Source organism: Osmia bicornis, chromosome 9 (genome assembly GCF_907164935.1).
Source record: "Osmia bicornis bicornis chromosome 9, iOsmBic2.1, whole genome shotgun sequence".
Taxonomy (NCBI): Eukaryota; Metazoa; Arthropoda; class Insecta; order Hymenoptera; family Megachilidae; genus Osmia; species Osmia bicornis.
The window spans coordinates 2,329,239-2,349,272 of NC_060224.1; the positions used below are offsets into that span (position 1 = coordinate 2,329,239).

Here is a 20,034-nt window from a genome sequence, read left to right on the forward strand (position 1 = left end):
TAATTTTTGAAATATACAAAGCGATTACCTGTAACTTCATTTCCTCGTGTCAAGGTTACAACACCGATCGAAGATATACATTCATGTAAAAGAAGTTGCACAGAAGCAACGGTTACATCGTGATAACATCTTTTTTCTTGGGTGTGATGTCACTTAAAAGATACGAAGGTCACCTTCACCTTTTTTTTTTTTATTTAAGTAGAACGACACCTTTTCTCGTCGTTGTTCGATAAAGAATGCGTATTCTCTCTGAAATGATGAATGCAAAAACCTATGACTGTAAAGTCGTTCAAGACCATCGTTGAACGAAGAAACGGAGAATTCTTCTTGAACTTTACTACAGAACCTACGTCTCGCGACCTAAATCCTCCATCAGAGATATTTCCTTCAATTTCTTTTATCTACATAAGTCAGCAAAATTCTGACTTCGAAGAATACATACGTACTTGTGTACCATTTAAATTAACGAACTGTTAAACGATCGATTGAATTAAACGTCAGCCGATTTAAACACGAAACCCATAAATATGCAATTTGTACTGGAAGGATTGAAAAACTGTAGACGGCCTTGAGCAACGAATTAGCGAGTCACGAAGAAATGGAAAGCCGACGAATGGCCACGAAAGTCCCGGTTGCTGGACGATTCGTACGAGCGGTGGGTTAACAAATTGTGTAACAGTGCCGTATTAACGGGACACTAATTGAACCAACTGTTGCGTATGTATGTATAATAGTTATCGCTGAATTACGGGCGAATAACGAGGCCGTAGTCGAGGCAGGATGTTACTTTGAATTTGTAATTGTACCGGGATTACCCTTCGAACGTGTGATCATTTTTATTTTAAAGCTAGCCTTGCAGTAGCTCCCTGAATAATTTCTTCTGATTAATCATCGAATGATGTATGGTGGATCGATCAATTTATTCCATTGTTTTCAATCTCATTTCGAAAACAATAGAAATTTACTTGGAAACACAGTTCACTGACCCAAGTGATTTTCTACTCTTCTTTGAAATGATAATCGGTTGTCGGATTTAATTAAACCTGAAACCTCACAGTTCAGTACACAGCTCGTTGTTTCCCTATTTCAGAAACTTTCCCTTTCGTCCCTTTTGCAATCTCGCAATAGGTATCTGTCGGATGACTATACCGTTCTAATTGACTCATAAGTTCGGCTCGCTAGACCAGCTGGCCGCCTCGATCCGTATCATTGAACGAAAGTTATTTCCCAAAGCCATAACGGCGAATTTTGTAGTCGCCGTTGCGAAAGACGGGGGATTTTTCGCAAGCATCGTTGGCCACGAAAACGGCGGTGTTCTCGAAAGTGAGTCCATCGTTGCGCTGCGTGAAAAGCGGACAAGCACCGTACCGGATGTGAAACTGGAAAAATTACGACCTGTCCACGATGCCTCGTCCCAGCCATTGTCGGAGGGAACAACGAACGATAGTTCCTTCGAACCATCCATCTATTTGTTCGACTTAACGCCGAATACCTAGCGTTTTTTTTTTAACTGGTAAACGAACTGCCTCGAGGGAACGCTCAAAGTTTCACTCGTCAGGCTCTTCCTCGCGAGGAAAACTGGTGTAGTGAAAGCGTCGGGATTGTTTGCGTTCGGGATTGCAAGATGTTTCTGAAAGAAAAACATATTTGCAGAAAAACCGTGAAAGAATATTCTTATTCAGTTGGATGCAAGAGAGGATTCGAGGCGCTCAGGTTTTTCCATAAAATTCAATTCTTTTCCACGTTCCTCTAAATTTCATTATTTTGATAGAGTCATGGCAAATTTTATAAATCAATGTTAACAGATTGACCCTGATTCGTATCTAATAATATGCCAAACATAAATGCAAAAGAGGCCTCTTTTTCCATAAAACTCAATTCTTTTCTACGTTCCTCTAAATTTCATTGCTGTATTTTGATAGAGCCATGGCAAATTTTATAAATCGATGTCGACCTACTGACACTGATTCGTATCTAACGAGCCAAACATAAATCAATAGAAGAGTTATACTGTATTTATTAGTATACCTGTGAAAAAGAAGATGTATCAGTCAATTAAAATTCACGACATTCTATCCCCATACTATTTTTAATAATTCCACTCGTACGATTGCTATTTTTATCTGCTTTCTAGTTAAATAGGTAGGCTTGTAGCAGGAATCGAAATGGCTAATTTTTCTCGTGTCTTCGCCTGTTTACCTTGAAGTTTCACAATCAGGAAAGAAAACGAGACGAGAGTTCATTAGTTATGCCGGAACCAAATCTAGGAACATCGTGTACAAGATATTCGACACGTGTCGTTAAAAACCCCTAACACGAAATTGAACAACGAAGGCCATCGAAAGTGTCGTCAAACATTAACTCGGCTATCACAATGGAGATAATTAGAAATAATGAGTCAGAATTTTGCAAATATAAAATTTCATTAGTTCCCATTCATTATTGAAAAAAGAAAAAGGAAAAAAATCATGCATTGTCTGAGAGGAACACTGGAAACTCAGCAGTCATTGACGAGGCGTCGAAATTATAATGTGTTTGGAATAGAAGAAAATAGTCATCAGCTTTGGCTACGTTAAAAGCCATCAAGAAAATGTGGTTTCAACGTATGCAACATGTTCATCAACGATTCCTGTTGTCGGTTTATCGCTGGATAACCGCAGCCGCATGAATCGAAACGAAACACAGTAGTCATCGTCTCTTGGACGATCTGTTCGAGCTCTCAATGATTCAACTTGCTATTCTGACCCCTATTTGCATTGCAACGACTTTCTAACGGTGTTGCATGCAGAAAGGTTCATTTGATGTGTATGATCAATTAGAATTTAAAAGATTCAAAAATGGCTAAGAACAGCTGTGCCTTTTCTTTATTTTAATTAAAGATTTATTTTTAAAAAGCCGTAGTAATTCCAATTATTGAAATAATCGTTATTTTTATTATGTTGTCTTGTCACTTTCCAAATATTCAAATTAAAAATATTAATTAAGAAGGCGTAATACTAAAGGTATCTTCATCATGTATCATTTTAATTTTCTTAGAACTCATCGAATTTGAAATGAATTATTTAGAACAGATAGCTTTCTGCTTTTTGCTATGTTCGTCCATTTTACGCTTTCTGTATACGCTTTTACCTTCTCAGGTACCAAATTGACGAATGGCAGAAAGTAGATTCTTCTCGCATTGCTAAACAGAGATCATTATCGTGATACATTAATTAACGCGTGTAACTTGTATCTTGATTTCGCTGGAACAGGAGGCTCTGATTGAAAGATGTCGAAGAAGCGAAAACTTCGATGATAAGAGAATCTTTCCATTATCTAATACACGTATAATACGATAACTTAAGTAGAATAATCTTTTTTCCTTCTTGCCAATGAGAAATTATAATCGATTCAGTGTTGAAATGGGAATAAAAAAATAAATGAACATAAACGCACGAGTCATCTTTGGGTATTGAACATTCACCACCTTCAACTTTGCTGATTCTGTTTCGAAAGATGTCCAGTGAAAGGAAACGCGCACCTTAATTCTACACACTTGTTTTTATCTCTCTTGCCTATATGAATGTTGCAATTTATTTATCCGTGTTTTAATTAATACTCGTCGATCCATTGACCCTTCCTCCCATTTTCAAAATCGGTTCTATAGAAAATTGGATCGCTTATGATTCATCGCAACTTTTTAGCGAATTTTGAAACAAGTTTCTGGGTCGTAAGTTAATGCTTTCAAAACAGAGAAAACGGTACGCGAAAGGTGAATAAGACGATTTCTTACGGTTCGTGTTGAAATTGTGCGAAAGAATTAATTTTAATTTCTAATTTTTGTGTTTTTGTTGCAGGTGACGATGGCAGGGGATTACGTTTTGGCAGTCGCGTCGATTATGATATCCCAACTTAGGAACGACGATGTTACCTTCTGCCTTAGTCAGGTAAAATTCCAAATGATTTCAAAGTTTCACGTTATAACGGGTGCGTACAAGTACACGTACTCTAGGATCCTGATATAATCCTGACGAGAATTATTGACAAGTCCAGGTGCTTTCCAGGTCGTGACGGACCTGGTGCAGGGTGAATTTATGCAGCTCGGATCGAAGGAAACGGAGAACGAGAGATTCGCGCATTACCTAACGAAAACGTATCGCAAGACGGCAAGTTTGATCTCGAATTCCTTGAAAGCTGTAAGTCAATGATGTCTATGGTGTTCTTAGGACTATTGGTTCTTATTGGAATCTCTATTGAAGACTGTGTGGTATTGCAGGTAGCTATGCTAGCAGGTGCCGACGAGCAACTAGCCGAAGTGGCCTTCCAATATGGTAGAAACGTCGGTTTGGCATTTCAATTAGTGGATGATCTTTTGGATTTTGTGTCTTCCCTGCCGACAATGGGCAAACCTACAGCAGCAGATCTTAAACTTGGTCTTGCAACCGCCCCGGTTCTATTTGCATGTGAACGGGTAAGAAATTAAATAGATCTGTAAGATCTATGAGAGAAATACTCTTGAGAATTATATATCTGCTGCTGGTAATTTGGAGAACTACTGCGGATATAACAACACTGCATTTCCTCCTACGAATCAGTAAATAATTATATCTGAAAACCTTCTGTTAAATAAAAATAATAAATAATGATAAGAGCAATGGCACAACAAGAAACTTGAATCTGTATATTGGAATTAGAGCAAGAGTTGTACTTCAGTCCATATTTACTATCTTATCAATAGTTTATGTCTGGAATTAGGTCGACACCTTTACTGTATCTTACAATTGATTCTCAGACGTTCAGAAAGCTTGAAATTATAGTTGTGTCCATTGTCTATTCTGTTACAGTATCCAGAATTGAACGCGATGATCATGCGTCGGTTTCAAGAGCCAGGAGACCCGGAGAGAGCGTTCGAGTTAGTCCATAAATCCCAAGGTCTCGATCAAACGAAATTCTTAGCTCGAAAACATTGCGTTGAAGCTGTGAAGCTAGCACAATCGTTAGCCGACAGTCCGTACCAAAAAGGTTTACAGGTGGTCTGCGATTTAGTGTTGAATCGCATGAAGTAGCGTTACAGGTGCTCACCGGGAGAATCGAAACGTGTGACGAAAAGTGTTGAGAGAAAACTGGTAGTCGCGAATAATTCACGTTGGCCCTGAGATACGCCAATTAATCAAATTGCATCGAACAAAGCATAATTAATGCTTACCTCTGATAACGTAACAGGTAGAACCAACTATAAAAGTTGATTATGCGTTCGATTGATTGTTATCGAGGGTAAAACTCGTAGTTCTATTTTAAACTTGTATGTTTTGTAACATAAAAGTTTATGATGTTAATATTAATGTTAATTCGACGAATACGAATGATTAGAGGGGAAATTATTTTTATAAATTTCACACCACGTGTAACGGAAAGAGAAGAGTACATCATGTTGATGATTGTCTGTAAGGCAATATCGAGGTACGAGTGACGTTATCATAACGTTTCTCTGTCTATGTGCAAGTCTATACAAATTGAAATAAGTGTAATAAGCGAGCCGATCGCTTGTCAAGTGCCTGGTTACATCTTGCTAGGGAGAGAAGCATCAATACAGAACAGTGTAAAAAAGAAAAGACAAACGATAACGTTTACTTCGCTCTATATTGCACATACTACCTGATTTTTATCGGTATTGTCGTTAGCCAATCATAAGTGTAAATAAAATGACGTGTAGGAGTAGTTACATTGCATTAGAATTGGTAACTCTTTTTGATTGTTCTTTTCATCATTCATTCTTATAGTATTATGTGACACGATGTATCCAAAAAGGAAAGAAAAGCTATTCATGACAGTATTATAATTAATTAGCTTAATCAATTCAAATATTATAAGGCGGACAGAGTACTTCAACGCGGTAGCAACTAATTTTTCAAATTACATATTTGATATTTTGAAGAGTAACAATCGCAAGAGTACCAATACTAATTGACAGCATAATTTAAAATCTCGTTTAAAGTGTGCGAAGAATACCTGCCAAAGAAGGCTGTATACATAGTCTTGATTCTTCCACTCGTATAAGAAATTTATTTTTGGCTTGTCGAATGTAATAAGTGTCATCTACTACCACAAATTTGCATATTACAAATTATTGGAATTGTTAGATTTCTTTTTTATATCTTCATTCAAGTTATTCGTGTTAATTTAAAAAAAGAAGAAAATGAAAGTGGAAAACCATCCTCCATGATTTTTCATATTCTTGAAACGAAAAGCTGCTCAAAATATTATTTACTACATAACTGAACATATAGGAATAAATGTATAATAACTTATATTTATAACATGAATTAATGTATATAATTGCTCTGTAAGGTAACACAAATCACCGCTGTAAGATTATTAATAAAACAAAAAAAATTGCAAAAATGTAATTACGATCAAACGTAGATATATATGTGTAGGGTAAGGATACTTCATTGGTACAGAGAAAAAGAGAATAAATGAAGCTCTCTTTTAATCTGTTTAAAATAATAACGTTATTGCGCGATATTGAAATTTGGAAATTGACTAAACTTACTCCATTCAATATTTCAGCACAACATAAGAATTTAAAATTTTTGTACAATCCATATTATCGATGATATACATTATTATTTCTGATAAAAAACCGACAACACTAACAAAACATGATCAGATTTAATTTTTACAATGATCAATAAACGAATAAATAATATTGTTGTGCCAACCACTACTTAATTTTCTTTGCTATTGTACTAATGTAAACCTTTCGATCGGTGTGTTTTTTACATGAAATTATAATGTGGTTTAAAAGAATGAAAAAAGTAAAAATAAAATTTTCTTTTTTCCCAATTTGATCAAAATTTATAGATCAAATAAATGGAGAGTTCTGACATTATTGTCTTGACTTTATTGCTCTCACTTTTCAATGTTTTCATGTTCTTACATCCTCAGCTTTATTTTTTAATAAATGTTTATCCCACAATGTAATTTTGAATCTTACAAAATATTATTGAACATCGATAATATAGGTATTATATATGTGTATTGTATATAAAATGCTTATAGATGTCGTTTACTATGCGTTTCTGTTTGAATATACCTAACTCAAAATAAGCGCGAAAACACTCAACGCTTACATCTTGCCAGTTGAGTTAACCACTAACAAAAATTTAATCACATTTAGCAAAATATCAAAATTATGGCAAGTTTATTAGACCTTTGTGAACAATACTTCGGTGCACGTGATTTTTATGAGGTCCTAAAAATTCCAAGAACTGCTAATGACAAACAAGGTACGTGGACATAACCTGTATGTACGAATTGACTTTTACTATCATCGTTTTATGATTTAATACATTAAATAGAAATCATTATTTTATTTCAGTACTAATTGAGCATTATTTTCCATATTTTCTTAGTGAAAAAAGCATATCATCAACTATCTTTACTGGTACACCCGGATCGTGTTGAGGAAGATGTCAAGGTAGAAGCAACAGAGAAATTTAAAGTACTTGGACGTATTCATTCAATTCTCAGTGATAATGAAAAACGCAAAATTTATGATCAATCCGGCGAATACGATGAAGAAAGTGAAGAGGTTATGATGAGAAATTGGGCAGATTATTGGAGGTCTCTTTTCAAGAAAATCACAGTGGAAGACATCAATAATTATGAGAAGAATTATAAAGGATCAGAAATAGAGATCAAAGACTTAAAGCGTGCTTATATGGATAGTATGTAATTTTAATTCTTACACAATATTGATTATGCATAAATACATAAGTTTTAATGTTTTCTTGCAGGCAAAGGAGACATGGATTACATCTTAGAAACAGTTCCTTTTACCAGCTGTGATGATGAACCCAGGCTACATGATATTATTCAAGGTCTTATAGAAAAAGGTGAAGTGCCAGAGTATAAGGCCTTCACACAGGAGAATGATAAGAAAAAGCAACGTAGAAAGCGTAAGGTATGTGGGAAAAATATTGTTTAAAAATGTATTTTATAATATCTACAACTCTTTGATGTCTTCAGAATGAAGCATACATGTTCTATTTCTTTGCATGTAAAGAAACAGTTATTTAATGCAAATATTATGATTGATGAGATAATCAGTCATTCTATTACTCCATATTGTTTTCTCATAAGCTTGAAATGTCAAACATGTTGAAAGATGCCAGTATGCGCACAGGTGGCGATGTGCTCGTAAATTTGAGCTCGATCTCCCGCCACAGCCTCTGTTTCTGCTGTAGATCACCTTAGAGATCTGATGAACAAGTGAGCAGCGCGCTATTTTCAAGCTTTTCTATTTTTACCAGTACATAGTACTGCTTCATGATTGGAAGTAGTAGGAGGTGAGCCAGTAGTACAAGGAATAAGAGGGGGAGCTCTAGTAAATAAGTAAAGAGGGAACGCATGAGAGGATTCAGTCTACAGAACAATTAGATCGATTCTAGCTCAGTGCTAGATGAATTACAATTTTCGGCTAAAATCCCTACCACGATGACTGCGTAACTTTGAGTCGTCGAGACGAACGCGTGCTAAATAATGATACGTATTTTCTACCACGATAAAATCGTCAAACTGTTGTACAGTCGATCGTGTAATTTTTGAAACAGTTCAACTGATCGTTTTATCGAAATGGGTGCGATCGTCGAACTGTTACTGTTCACCACTGTTCTATGTACGAGTGTTGGTGGAGTGCAAGGCGAGTGCAGGCATGTGATGAACGACGACATGATAGAATACACCTGCGAGGGTGGACGACTTTCCGACTTGAACGATCTTCCCGAGTCAACTGGAAAAATTCGAATCACTAACATGCCAATTTCAAGGATAACTACGAACACTTTCTCCAGATTCGGTCAAGATTTATGGGTCCTTAGTTGTTCCCAATGTCAGATAAGGGACATCGATCCAGGTGCTTTCCAGCGCTTGAACAATCTCCAGCAGCTAAGTCTAGACAATAATTACTTAACCACCGTCAGAGAATCCTGGTTCAGAGGCCTGGATTATTTAACGTACTTGGACTTAAATTACAATTACATAGAATCCATCGAGGATGGGGTGTTCAGGAATCTACCCAGTCTGATTGATTTAAGACTATCTGGTAATCGATTGGAATGTTTGAATCTGGAAGCTATGACGAATTTGAGAGACTTGAAGAGAATATTCCTCGGTGAAAACTCCGAATTCAAGTGTCCCAATGCCGTCAGCGCGTTCCTTGAAAGGCGTGGAGTGATATTTGACAGGGATCCGGAATGGAGTAAAATTCCCAACGACTTGATCCCAGCGATACCATTTGGCTACGATATCGACGAGTATACCACTCCGGAGCAAACCATGGCATTGCCTACCCATCGCCAGAGACTACATCCAACATCAGCGACACCACCACCTCAGCCCATGGAATCCACAGCAACATACGTACCACCAAAATTCCATACCACCGAAGAAGTAATCTATCGTCCAGTGTACACTCCAGATTGGAGAACAACTCCAAGACCAACGACTGAAGTCTACGAAGAGAGGGAACACTCCAGCACGCCCAGCCCCTATTACGATGATGTAGCGAGGCCCTACGTTCCCCCAAGGACCATCGCCCCAATAGACACGTACGAAACAACAAAGTACGAAACTCAGGATGCAACAACCTTAAGATCTTGGCCGACATTCCCGGAATCCACCAGTGCTAGACCCGAATACCCGCTTTATCCACCCCATGAGAACGAGGACAGGGACTACGATGAGCAATATTATTCGAGCGAAGCGACCAACTCGTTCCCTTTGGCACCTAGCCCACCTGATCGTCACGAAACACCGCCTTTCGTGGAATCTGATGCAGAGCGGACAACCGTCCCATATACGGATTGGTACGACAGGAATACCGTACCATCGTACCCAGCTATATACAATAGGCCACCGGAGTACCGCGTCCCACCGACAAGTGAATCGCCTCCGACTCATATCGTCCAACCATTGCCTCCTATGTCGCCAGAAATGGTGCAGCCAGCCTCGCCAGATAACACGTTTCAAGCACCCTATTACGAGCACACGATTACCGTTCATACTCCACCATTGGTTGCCAATCAACCGTCTCTGGAAGAAATGACTCCAGTTATGATACCAATTGAAACGACCACCGATAAACCGTTGCCCAATTGCCCGACCAGCAATTTATCTTCCTCGAGCCAGGGCTCCCTAGGGACGATCCTCGTCTCCTTTCTTCTGATCACTATCGGTCGCATCCTCGTGGAGGGATTTTAGCTAAAAAAAACAATAATCTTACCTTACAAACTAACGTTAATCTATTAACGAAACAGTGCGGGCACGTATGTCCTGGAGTGACGGTAAATGGATTTAATCATAGACATTGGACGATCAAAGTGTAGCTATACGATTTCGTCGTTTTCTTCTCTCCGCATGGTGTTGAATCGATCACGAAGACTATGGTAATCATCGGTTGTAAGCTCGCGAACCAAACGGACCGTTGGTTCTTAAGAAGCACCGAGGAGCCTGTTGAACCCAAAGTGTACGTATTGGCTTGTTCGGCATGCACACGCGTGACGCATTGCTAAGACTCTAGATTGTGCAACATTGTTCCAAGGAGGAATGCCAAATACGATTTCCGTGCCGGTGCAATGGTGAATATCAATTGAAAGTAACGAGCAACGAGGGCCAGCGCAATGTATCCGGTGTGCTAATGAAATAATTACTAATGTCATCGTCCAATCTAATACTGTTGGCTGTTATGTAACGACCTTGACTGACGCGTTTGATCGGGATACTGCGTTTCGTGTTTTGTCAGCCGAGTCGGCACGCGATTACAAAGCGTTCCACTGTCTAGATGTATCCACGTCTGTCTCGCGAGAACCGATTGCTCTTGCAACAGGTGTACTTACATATTCCGATCCGCTGACTGTTCGCCGTGTCCACACGCCAGTTCTAAATAGTAGACAGGCTGATCGACAGTGGCCTTGCCGGAAGTCTCGAAGTGACTCCGTTGAAGGGTGCTCATTGTGGGCTCGATAGAAACACGTGTGCACACGTGTGCATCCATAATGCGCTCCTATTGCAATAACTTCGCGCGGCTTAATGGCACTCGGACATTCGATGGAAAACGATTTAGAGTTATAAGATATAGTCGGATTCGGAAATACAGCGCGGTCTTTAGGAAACAGGGGAGATTCTATAAATATCGTTTCGCGAGCGCTTTAAAAGACGAGGATGAATTCTTTTTTATTACAAATCTCGACGAATGTTACAGTTGTCTGAAGACATAGTTTACGTCACGTGTAAACAGATGCTGTCAGCACGTTTCGGGATCAGACATCACGCCCAATGTTGGACAAGCTTATTTTCTCTGCCGGACAATTTTAACCGGACAGACGTTGAAAAAACGTTTATTTTATCAGTAGAACTTGAGTCGGTGTTTTTTTTAATGGTTTCTCCATTACAAAATGTCTTGCTGAAGATTGATTTTTATGATTGCCGAACTATATCAACGTACGAGATGGAGTTTAAATATAATTTTCAATTCTCCCCTCCGCCGTTTCTTTATATATTATTCTTTCCACCGTGCGATAGTCGTTCGTTTGGAAATCTGACTTGGTCGACGCAACGTTTTCTCGCAGATCTGGGTCACCGGATTGACCCGGTCGCCGTTCAAGGGTTACCTCGCGATCCCGGGGAAACTCATCAACGAAGCGAAGGCCTGCCTCCAATTCGCGATAAACCAGTTAGGATTCGTAACATTGAGCGTTCTAGGGTCAATTCTTGCGAAATTCCGCAACGATGACCGACCGCGAAGGGAATTCGTTATGCAACTGTGCCGTTACCTCGAACCCAATGACTATTTTCAATTATTTCGTGATTCTGATGATTTCCGGAGCGCCAGGCTCGCGGCCAGATCTGTCGTTTGATCTAGACACTCGGAGGCTAGGTAATTCAAGGTTGCGGAAGAGGAGGGACCCTGGGGCGTCCAATCGACGGATGCGTGGATGCACGTGTGTCCACTTCGAACAGTGGATATTTTGGTACCTCTTTGATTCACAAATAGCTCCTGAAGATAATATCGATCGATCGACGTTACTTCTGTGGTAACAGCAAATCCCCCGTAGATCTGACAAATTGTTTATTTGAAATAGTTTGCCTGTGACTAACAGAGGAGATTCCTTTGGCTCTGAACACTGTTCATCAGTGTTTTTCCGGGTGCTATTTTTAGGAGATTTGATTATTTTGTATCTGTTTCTTGGGTAAGGGCCTAGGGAGAACTAGGAGAGCCTAGGCTGAGCCTAGGGAGTACTAGAAGAGTTAGAAGCGTCTGGGAAGAGTTGGAAGAGCCTAGGGACCAATTTCCTTTAAATTCAAGTCCACTTGCAATTCCCTTAAATTTCACCCTTACCTTTCAACCCAACTATCTTCAAGTAACCTTTCATATTGAAATTAACCCTCTTCTTTTTCTATATTAATCATCCTACCAATGAAAATATCAAAATAGAAACATAGCAAATTGTCAACTGTACCATCATAAATGAATCTTAAGGCCGCCGTTTCGCAAGCATCATTTAGCATGAAATACTACGTCTGTTGTTTACTCATTTATCTGTTTGCATCAAAATAACAATGATGTAAACACCGCGAAAATAAATCCTCTCTGAAAGCAGAGGTCCCTTTGACAGCGAAACCTTGTTCCAGCTTCAAAGCTGAATTCCTGAAGAATTTACATATTCGCATAGTCGATTTGCTGACAGATGAAAGCGTCTCGTTAGTAATAGCTGATTCACTTTCCTCTCGGTAGGTCTCTGTCAAACGTCGTTTTGATAATTGTCGCATTCAGAATTTCGCGAACCGTTGTGTAATGGACTAACATTAGGATGTCTCTCGGATGTACTTGCCAGAAATTATAAATAACGGAATTTCCTCAGCGTCGAATTATGGAGTAGGTCACTAGGAATATGGATCATCGACAAGTATGAACTATAAACATTCGCATCTGGTCCTGATGAACGATGATTAAGACACCCTTCAACGCTTCCACGAAAGCCTCTATTTATGAAAATCTATATTTCCCGCATCAATGAATTATTTAGATTATTTAGATGATTCATTCAAAATTTCATTTTGCAATTTTACCAGTTTCTTCAATTTTTCTACACAATTTCAAGTGTATTATTCAAGTAATACAATGCACGAAAGTTTAGTCAATTTCTGAAGGCAAGAATCTGACGTATTTCGTGGAAATATTTTTGCGAACGTGGAAATAGAATCAGAGAGAATCGTTGAAACAACGAGACGTACATTTTATTACCTTTCACTGTTGATTGAAAAGCCATATTGCTGGCACGTTGCCTTTGTTTCTTTAAACAAAGCGGCATTGTCAAACATCCTTCGTTAAAATTAATTTTCTTTTCGCTGACGATTCGCCAATCAAATTTTTCGAGAAGAAATTTGTAATTAAATTTCTGAAGGATTAGTAATTAGAGAAGGAAGTTGCAACTGCTGAGTATCATCTTGATAGATTAAAATAATGTCTGATAATCCCGAGGATAGACATATGGCTAGCTTCGAAAATAGAGTTAGCCACGTCGTGAAGTGGTAGCAATTAATTTCGTTAATAAGGACGCCTCTAAGCTGCACCCAATCAACCTGTGATTTATACATCTCAATCGTATCTGTTGCTCGTTAATCGAGCTCCTTATTAATCTGGGTCAAGCGATGTTATCAAAGTGGATGGAAAGGCAAAAGCTGGCTAATTAAAATTGTTGAAGCATTAACATTTTAAGGAGGGATGTTTAATTGAATTTTATTAAAATTTTATTTCATAAAAATCTTGCCTACATATTGGGAAATTTATTTAATAAAAATAAATTTTTTTTTATTCATTTTCAGTGGGCCAGGGAAGCACAGGAAGCTGAACGTCTAGAAAAGATGCTGAAGATCGAAAACGAAGAAAACGCAGCTGCAAATAATCTAGCTTTGGCCATTCAAAGTCGCAACGAAGCACGAGCAAGTCAGTCTGACAGTTTCTTCGACTCGTTGATTGACAAATACGTGAAGAAGGCGGAGAAAACGACGAAAAAGAAAGCCTCGCCCGTGAAAACCGTGAAAACCCCAAAAAGCACGAGAAAAACTAAAAAAAAGGCGTAGAATAATAGAATTTGTATACGAATCTCCCTCCACGTTAGCATATTCGCGCGATTTTTATAACTTCATCGTTAATTAGCGAAGATCGCATCGCTCTACCGTATACCTGTTTTTATGAAACAAATGGTAATATTTATGTTTTGTAAATTTTCGACGTGTAACATCGTTTTTTAAAAATGTCACGTCGATTCGATGGAATTCTTTGTAATTACATGTAGATAAATCATGTTCAAATATACAATTTGAATACATAACATTACTGATTGCTTAATCGCAATTAAAACTAACATAACGCAGAGTGCATTCGATCCGGAGCACATAAATGGTAAATCTATATGAACAAATAAATAAAAAAGGTAAAGTGGCATTTTTTCGTACGAACCTCCGTTTCTGAATAAATCAATGTTGAAATACTTATGTATTTTAAAAATTTCAGCCAAAACAAATGGCGCCATCTACTGCTCGGTGCACGAAATGAACTTTTTGATTTTGCCGATAGGGTGCGCACTGTAGGTTTCCTTCTTTTCACCAGGTGTCTCTTCCGGCGCAAAAATTGGCGGGATCATAAGTATGTTTTTACACATTAACAGTAGATGGTCCCACGCGTTTTCCGCTTCGGCGGACTTTTTAAAGCATGAAGGGAGAGTGCACTTCCGGATCCGGTAGTAGCGTGTGGTTAATAAGGCTGACAGGTAAGGACAATTTTTCATCTACCAAATAGTATTATACTAAGAAAAATGAGGTTTTTGCATGTGGCCCTAATTCGATGACCAAAAACGCGCCATTATTAACCTAATCAATCTTTCGTGTCATTGGTCATAAGTTATTACTTGTTTGACTACTTGGTGTCGTGTCAAAAGAATCGAGGGTAGATTTTCGATAAACCGGCATCGTGACGGTGGCAAAGATGGTATTGGTACCTCTTTTTATCGGTGTTAGTAGACATGGTTTATATCGGCGTCATAAGTGGCCGTCTCGTATGGTCAGTCTCGGATTACGTCTGAGCTAACTTGAACGACAACACACCATACATCGGGTGACACACTTCAAGGTAAACGGTACATTGATTTTTTTTCGTGATGCAATTTAAAATGTTCTCCTCGTCTCGAGAACTTGAAAGAACGTCTGTCAATTGTCAGGTCTTCCTCCATGTTCCCGCCATGATCAATTAGCAATGATACGTAGGACATATCGAACCACGATTTTGAAAGAAATCAATGATGACAGGGGATAAAAATTGACAAAAATTGTATATACAAGAAATATCAAAAGTTCTGTAGGTATATCAGTACCTGAACTTTTGATATAGGATTATAGAAATACATTAGAGTAGGCAGATAATCTATAATAGGTTATCGATCGAAATCGAAGTAAATCGAGCAATGATTTATCGAAATTATTACAAAATCTTAATTTCCAACGCTTGGATAGAAAAAAATTATAAAAATCCCGATATTTTATACTGTAATTCTATATTTCGATGGTTTTATTAAAAATTCATTATCTTATAGGTACCAGAGGTATTGAAACAACGCATCCGGTTTCATTTTGGCGGGAATTCTGAAGGTGTCACCCGTTGTACGATTAATCGACGCACACTTTTGCTCAGTCACGACCCAACGACCATCTTATTACCGGTACGCGATGCAAACATTGGTAGCAAAGTGTAAACCACCGCTATTATTAGCCGGCCGTGTAATAAGAGTCTGTGTTAGCGAGTTTCAGAAAGAAGACCGAAACACAATGGGGAGATTTTGCAGCGCACCTTGAACAATAATATTTTTTTCATCGACGTCGAAACAGCAATTAGATCCTGGCACGATGTTGTACCCTACAAAGGCAAGTAATCTGCTCGATGGCCGATTGTTTCCCTGGACGTCGATTCGATACTAATGGAACGGACCGCGATGAAATTACGAAGCAAAACATGAACGACGACGTGGAAGCAAAAGCAAAAGCAAAAGCAAAACCAAAAGCAAAAGCAAAAGCAAAACGTTTTATAGAACTGCTAATCACCGGAGCAGAAAATGAAACATTGTTCGTGGTAGCAATTTGCGAGGAAATTAATTAAATAGCAATTTAACGCTTCCAGTAGCGTGTTAAATTCAAGGTATATGATAGGATGATGAAAAACAGGCTGAATAAGTACATTGTTACATTTCATTGTATTCCATCATTGATCTCGTTTGTTTCTTGCGGTTTCATCTTTCACTTGAAACAGTATGATTACTTCCATATTAAATTCTTTTTTCATCATTTTTGCCATTTCTTGTTAATAGTAGCTTATTATGATAAAAGATCTATATAAAGTTAATGTTGAAACCGAGTAAAAGGATACAATGATTCTTTATTATTTTGTAATTGGTGAATGATCCACACGCCTGAGGGCCTATTATAAGGAATCTTAACGTCCAATAAATATACGGCTGCGGAGCAGGCATCAACGTTCATGGGGGGGAATAATAGCAACAAAATAATGTTACAATCGAGTGAAAAGTCTTTGTCATGTAAAGTGATATAATCAGTAAGCTATAAAGAATTCACGGTCGTAAAGCATTGTACGTATCTTACTCAACGTTTAACTCTCAGCCGTGATTCACGCGTAGTTTCTTGTTTATGGATCAATAAATCTGGCGGAGGGAAGAGAAATGAAGGAATAAATGAAATCTAACATCGACCGTGACATTTAATGAAGTCACACCTCAGGGACTAGCGGTGTAATTACGGTCCTATTCCTTTATAATCGTATTGATTTATCGAGTTCCGTTTTGATTGCTGAACGGACCACTTAATCTGCGATTAAGAATAATTAACTCGTCGTTTCTTCTTTTATACGCTTTAAAGCAGATGAAAATGAAACTCTGTCGAATGATCGAAGAAATATTGGAACAATATTCAAAGAAGTTGAGTGGTCTGGAAACAGTGTAAGTTTGAAAGGTAAACGAGCCTGAGAAGGAAAGTTTGTTTTAGCAATTCCCAGGCCTGGGAAGCAGGAAAAAGAAGCAGAGTAAGTTGCAACAATGCTTAGGCCACGATCAACGCGCCAATATTTTAAACCACGGTGCCTTAACTTCGCAGGTTCTTCTTTTCCCATATGGACTCCTAATCACGAATCGCATCGGCAGATATAGCGTGTACCACGATGCGCACCCCGTTAAATCTCAGGATGGAATCAAGGGAGCTCTGATGGAGAGAAGGAGAGACACGGTGAAGAAGTCGGGGTTGCTGGGACGAGACAAAACGAGATGGAAGATGGAACAGTCCCAAGGAGGAACGGTGTAGCATGGTAAGAGGAGGTGGTGGTCGTATCGGTGGAGGTGGAGGTGGAGGAGGAGGAGGAGGAGATGGAGGAGCAGAACAGAAGGAGAAGGGGAGAGCGACATTCCAGAAGGCGGCGGCGGCGGTGGTTCTCGTGGGAAACCAAAGAGAGAGAGAGGAGAGAGATCTCGTCTCGAGGAGAGGTTGCGAGCCTTAAGGCACCGTTCTCATCTCCAGACGCGCGACAAGACCGCGGAGAGACTCCTGCCGACAGTTGTCCAATTCATGATTCAACACGAATAATTCATCCCCTGCTCCAATTACTTCTTCAGCAATGCTACAAGAGTCCCAATTTCTTTCCTTTCAAAGACTTCGACAGATGGGCATTTGCTATTTAATGAAAGTACTAAAATACCTTGTTAGGTACGAATATTGGTATCAAAAAACGATAAGGAAGCGAGGTAACAGAGTTCCACGCATCGTCAGACGAAATTTATCGTCCCGCTAACGAAACGACGTGTACGGGAAATTGGATACAGCATTATTCAGTGTTTCGAACTACGAGGATATTTATGAGCGCACTTGATATTATATTAGTAGCAATAAATGCTTGCGTTGCCTTCTTTTATTTACGCATAGGCTGTTGCATTATTCTTTCCTGATAAAGCCACGACAATGCACGCCAGCTCTGTAACACGATCACCTACACCTACATGAAGGTGATTACGATAAAGAGTCCGATTCTGGCAAGTCAAGAGCTCGAGCAATGCTTGATTGATCAGATGAAACGTGTTGGAATAATAATCCATAGGTGGTAGGATTTGGCTGAAGGAGTTAACAAGATCTTCCAGAGGACTCTGTGAATCGGCCCTTAGGGTTAATCTTCACGAAACTCGGGACAAGTGATTTCAAGCCAAACGAAGAACACACGAGGAGAGAGAGGATGATATTAAACCCACGAGGTTTTCGATCTTCGCGAAGTTCCTTCGATAGTAATCTTTTTACATTCAAATAAGAAAGAAAAAGAATATCTCTGACCCTGTATTAATTCATTACAGATTAATTGGCAGGAGGAATATTTATTTTATTCTTTTTAAATTGGCCAACTACTAATGAAAAAATAATTTGTAGGTGCTTCAGGATGGTGTCCACCAGTCCTCCCTTAAAATTACAAATGGCTATATGCATCCTACATGCAAATGCGCTATAAATTGCACAGTGCAACCAGCCCGTTCAAATAAAAGCTTGATCACTCGGTAAGTGGCTGTTGGAGAGTGCGTTAATTAGGTACTTAAAATGTTTCTACGTGGCAGCAGGTAGCCAGGACATTTCGAGTAACAGTCCTCTTATCTCACATACGGTTACTCGGAGCGCAATGACAGCCCCAGTGACAACGGCTTGTCATCATCGTCGTGGGATGTTGTATGGTGGCAATAAACGGGCTCATTATTGTTATTACCGTCGTAAGTCAACGAAGGCGTCCGAATGCAGCTCGTTATAACACGATAATCGGTCAGCAAGCGTGTGCATCGGTATCGGCAACGACATGCACGCGCTTGATTACGCGAAAGGATAACGTCCAACTAAACGGCGCTGAGAAACTCAACACCGATTCACCAGCTGGAATATCCATTTCTCTGACCGCTGACGTCGCACTACCGTCCACCCTGGAGCCTTGATCCTTACTCCTGTACTCGAGTTTCCAATAAATACTTGACGGAGAAGATCGCTACTTCAAATTAGTTAATAGGAGACATAAACGTCTCTGTTCAATTTTAATCATATTTACTTAAAATCTTTAATGTACTAACTAATGTTAATTTTCAGGGAGATCCTGAGCATGAAGGAGGAGTGGTCCTCGCCTCCGGATTCTCATTCGAAGAGCCAAGGCACATCGGGATGTTAGCAGGACTACTCGGGAAAAGAGAGGTGCAACCGAATGGTGCAATGAACATTTTGGACATGGGTCAGAGGGATCGGTGCAGGTCCATAGGAACACCCTGTATAAGGTAGGGCGCAGAGGCAGGCTGGTCCGCGAGATGAGAAGAAGAAGGAGGGAAAAAGGTGGAGAGTTAATTGAATCCGAGCAGCGTATAAGTGGAATGGCCTATTCCTCCTCTGGTTCGCTCCTCTTATTCTTCTTTCTTCCCGCGTGCCTCTTCTCCTCCCCATACCCTTGCTCTTCTACCATGTCTCCCTTGCCTTGCCTCGCGCCGTCCTTCGTAGCTCCTTGTACCCCCTTCGGACGGGGTACCGAGCTGGATCGGTAGGTGGAAGGACGCCGGAGGACGGAGGGAGGAAGCATTCCTTTGTCTCTGCGCGCACGGACCTAGATCATATAGTATATATAAACGTGTATAATGTGCACGCGAATGTGCAACAATGTATTGCGCGTGCTTGAGTGCATTTGGAGCACGAAGCCCGTAACGAGGCACCGAGGACTTTCGTGGCTGAACGATACATTATGAAATGCATAACACCAGAGTTCATTGCTTTAACGTGAATTTATTTGACAAAATGCTTTTTATAATAGGAGAAACAGAATATTTATATCTAAACTAAAAGGTACAGTATTTTGTTGGAATTGATTCGCCTATTTCAGTAATTGATAGAGGAAGTTCATAACAAATGTTTCAACATTGTTTTAAACTATGT

At 39.3% G+C, this 20,034-nt stretch overlaps 4 protein-coding genes and 1 long non-coding RNA gene across 6 annotated transcripts in view; all 5 read left to right on the top strand.

Moving 5' to 3' along the window:
- Positions 1–7,051, top strand: part of LOC114881201 (all trans-polyprenyl-diphosphate synthase PDSS1) — a 29,004-nt gene extending 21,953 nt beyond the window's left edge. Inside the window, exons 5-8 of the mRNA XM_029197906.2 lie at positions 3,837–3,926; positions 4,044–4,175; positions 4,256–4,450; positions 4,824–7,051. Coding sequence (XP_029053739.1) covers positions 3,837–3,926; positions 4,044–4,175; positions 4,256–4,450; positions 4,824–5,045 — 639 coding nt within the window. The 3' untranslated portion in view covers positions 5,046–7,051. The remainder of the gene's footprint in view (positions 1–3,836; positions 3,927–4,043; positions 4,176–4,255; positions 4,451–4,823) is intronic.
- A 528-nt stretch (positions 7,052–7,579) lies between these two features.
- On the top strand, positions 7,580–8,061 carry LOC123988138 (dnaJ homolog subfamily C member 9). The gene is made up of 3 exons (XM_046287154.1): positions 7,580–7,709; positions 7,779–7,945; positions 8,011–8,061. The coding sequence occupies exons 1-3, from the start codon at positions 7,580–7,582 to the stop codon at positions 8,059–8,061; spliced, it is 348 nt and encodes a 115-aa protein (XP_046143110.1).
- Positions 8,062–8,383: 322 nt separating this feature from the next.
- Positions 8,384–13,956, top strand: LOC114872065 (vasorin). The gene is made up of 2 exons (XM_029178831.2): positions 8,384–10,507; positions 13,867–13,956. Exon 1 carries the CDS (start codon positions 8,617–8,619, stop codon positions 10,240–10,242), a length of 1,626 nt encoding a protein of 541 aa, XP_029034664.2. The 5' UTR covers positions 8,384–8,616; the 3' UTR covers positions 10,243–10,507; positions 13,867–13,956.
- Positions 13,957–14,928: 972 nt separating this feature from the next.
- On the top strand, positions 14,929–19,298 carry LOC114872066. Its single transcript, XR_003788691.2, has 7 exons — positions 14,929–15,172; positions 15,633–15,758; positions 15,837–17,128; positions 17,200–17,407; positions 18,511–18,635; positions 18,696–19,140; positions 19,207–19,298. It is a non-coding gene; the product is annotated as an uncharacterized LOC114872066 (long non-coding RNA).
- The window catches only part of LOC114872064 (sonic hedgehog protein A), a 44,344-nt gene continuing 43,608 nt past the window's right edge, over positions 19,299–20,034 (top strand). For both annotated transcript variants that reach the window (XM_046286986.1, XM_046286987.1), the window contains exon 1: positions 19,299–19,388. The gene's annotated coding sequence lies outside the window, so the exon portion shown is untranslated. The remainder of the gene's footprint in view (positions 19,389–20,034) is intronic.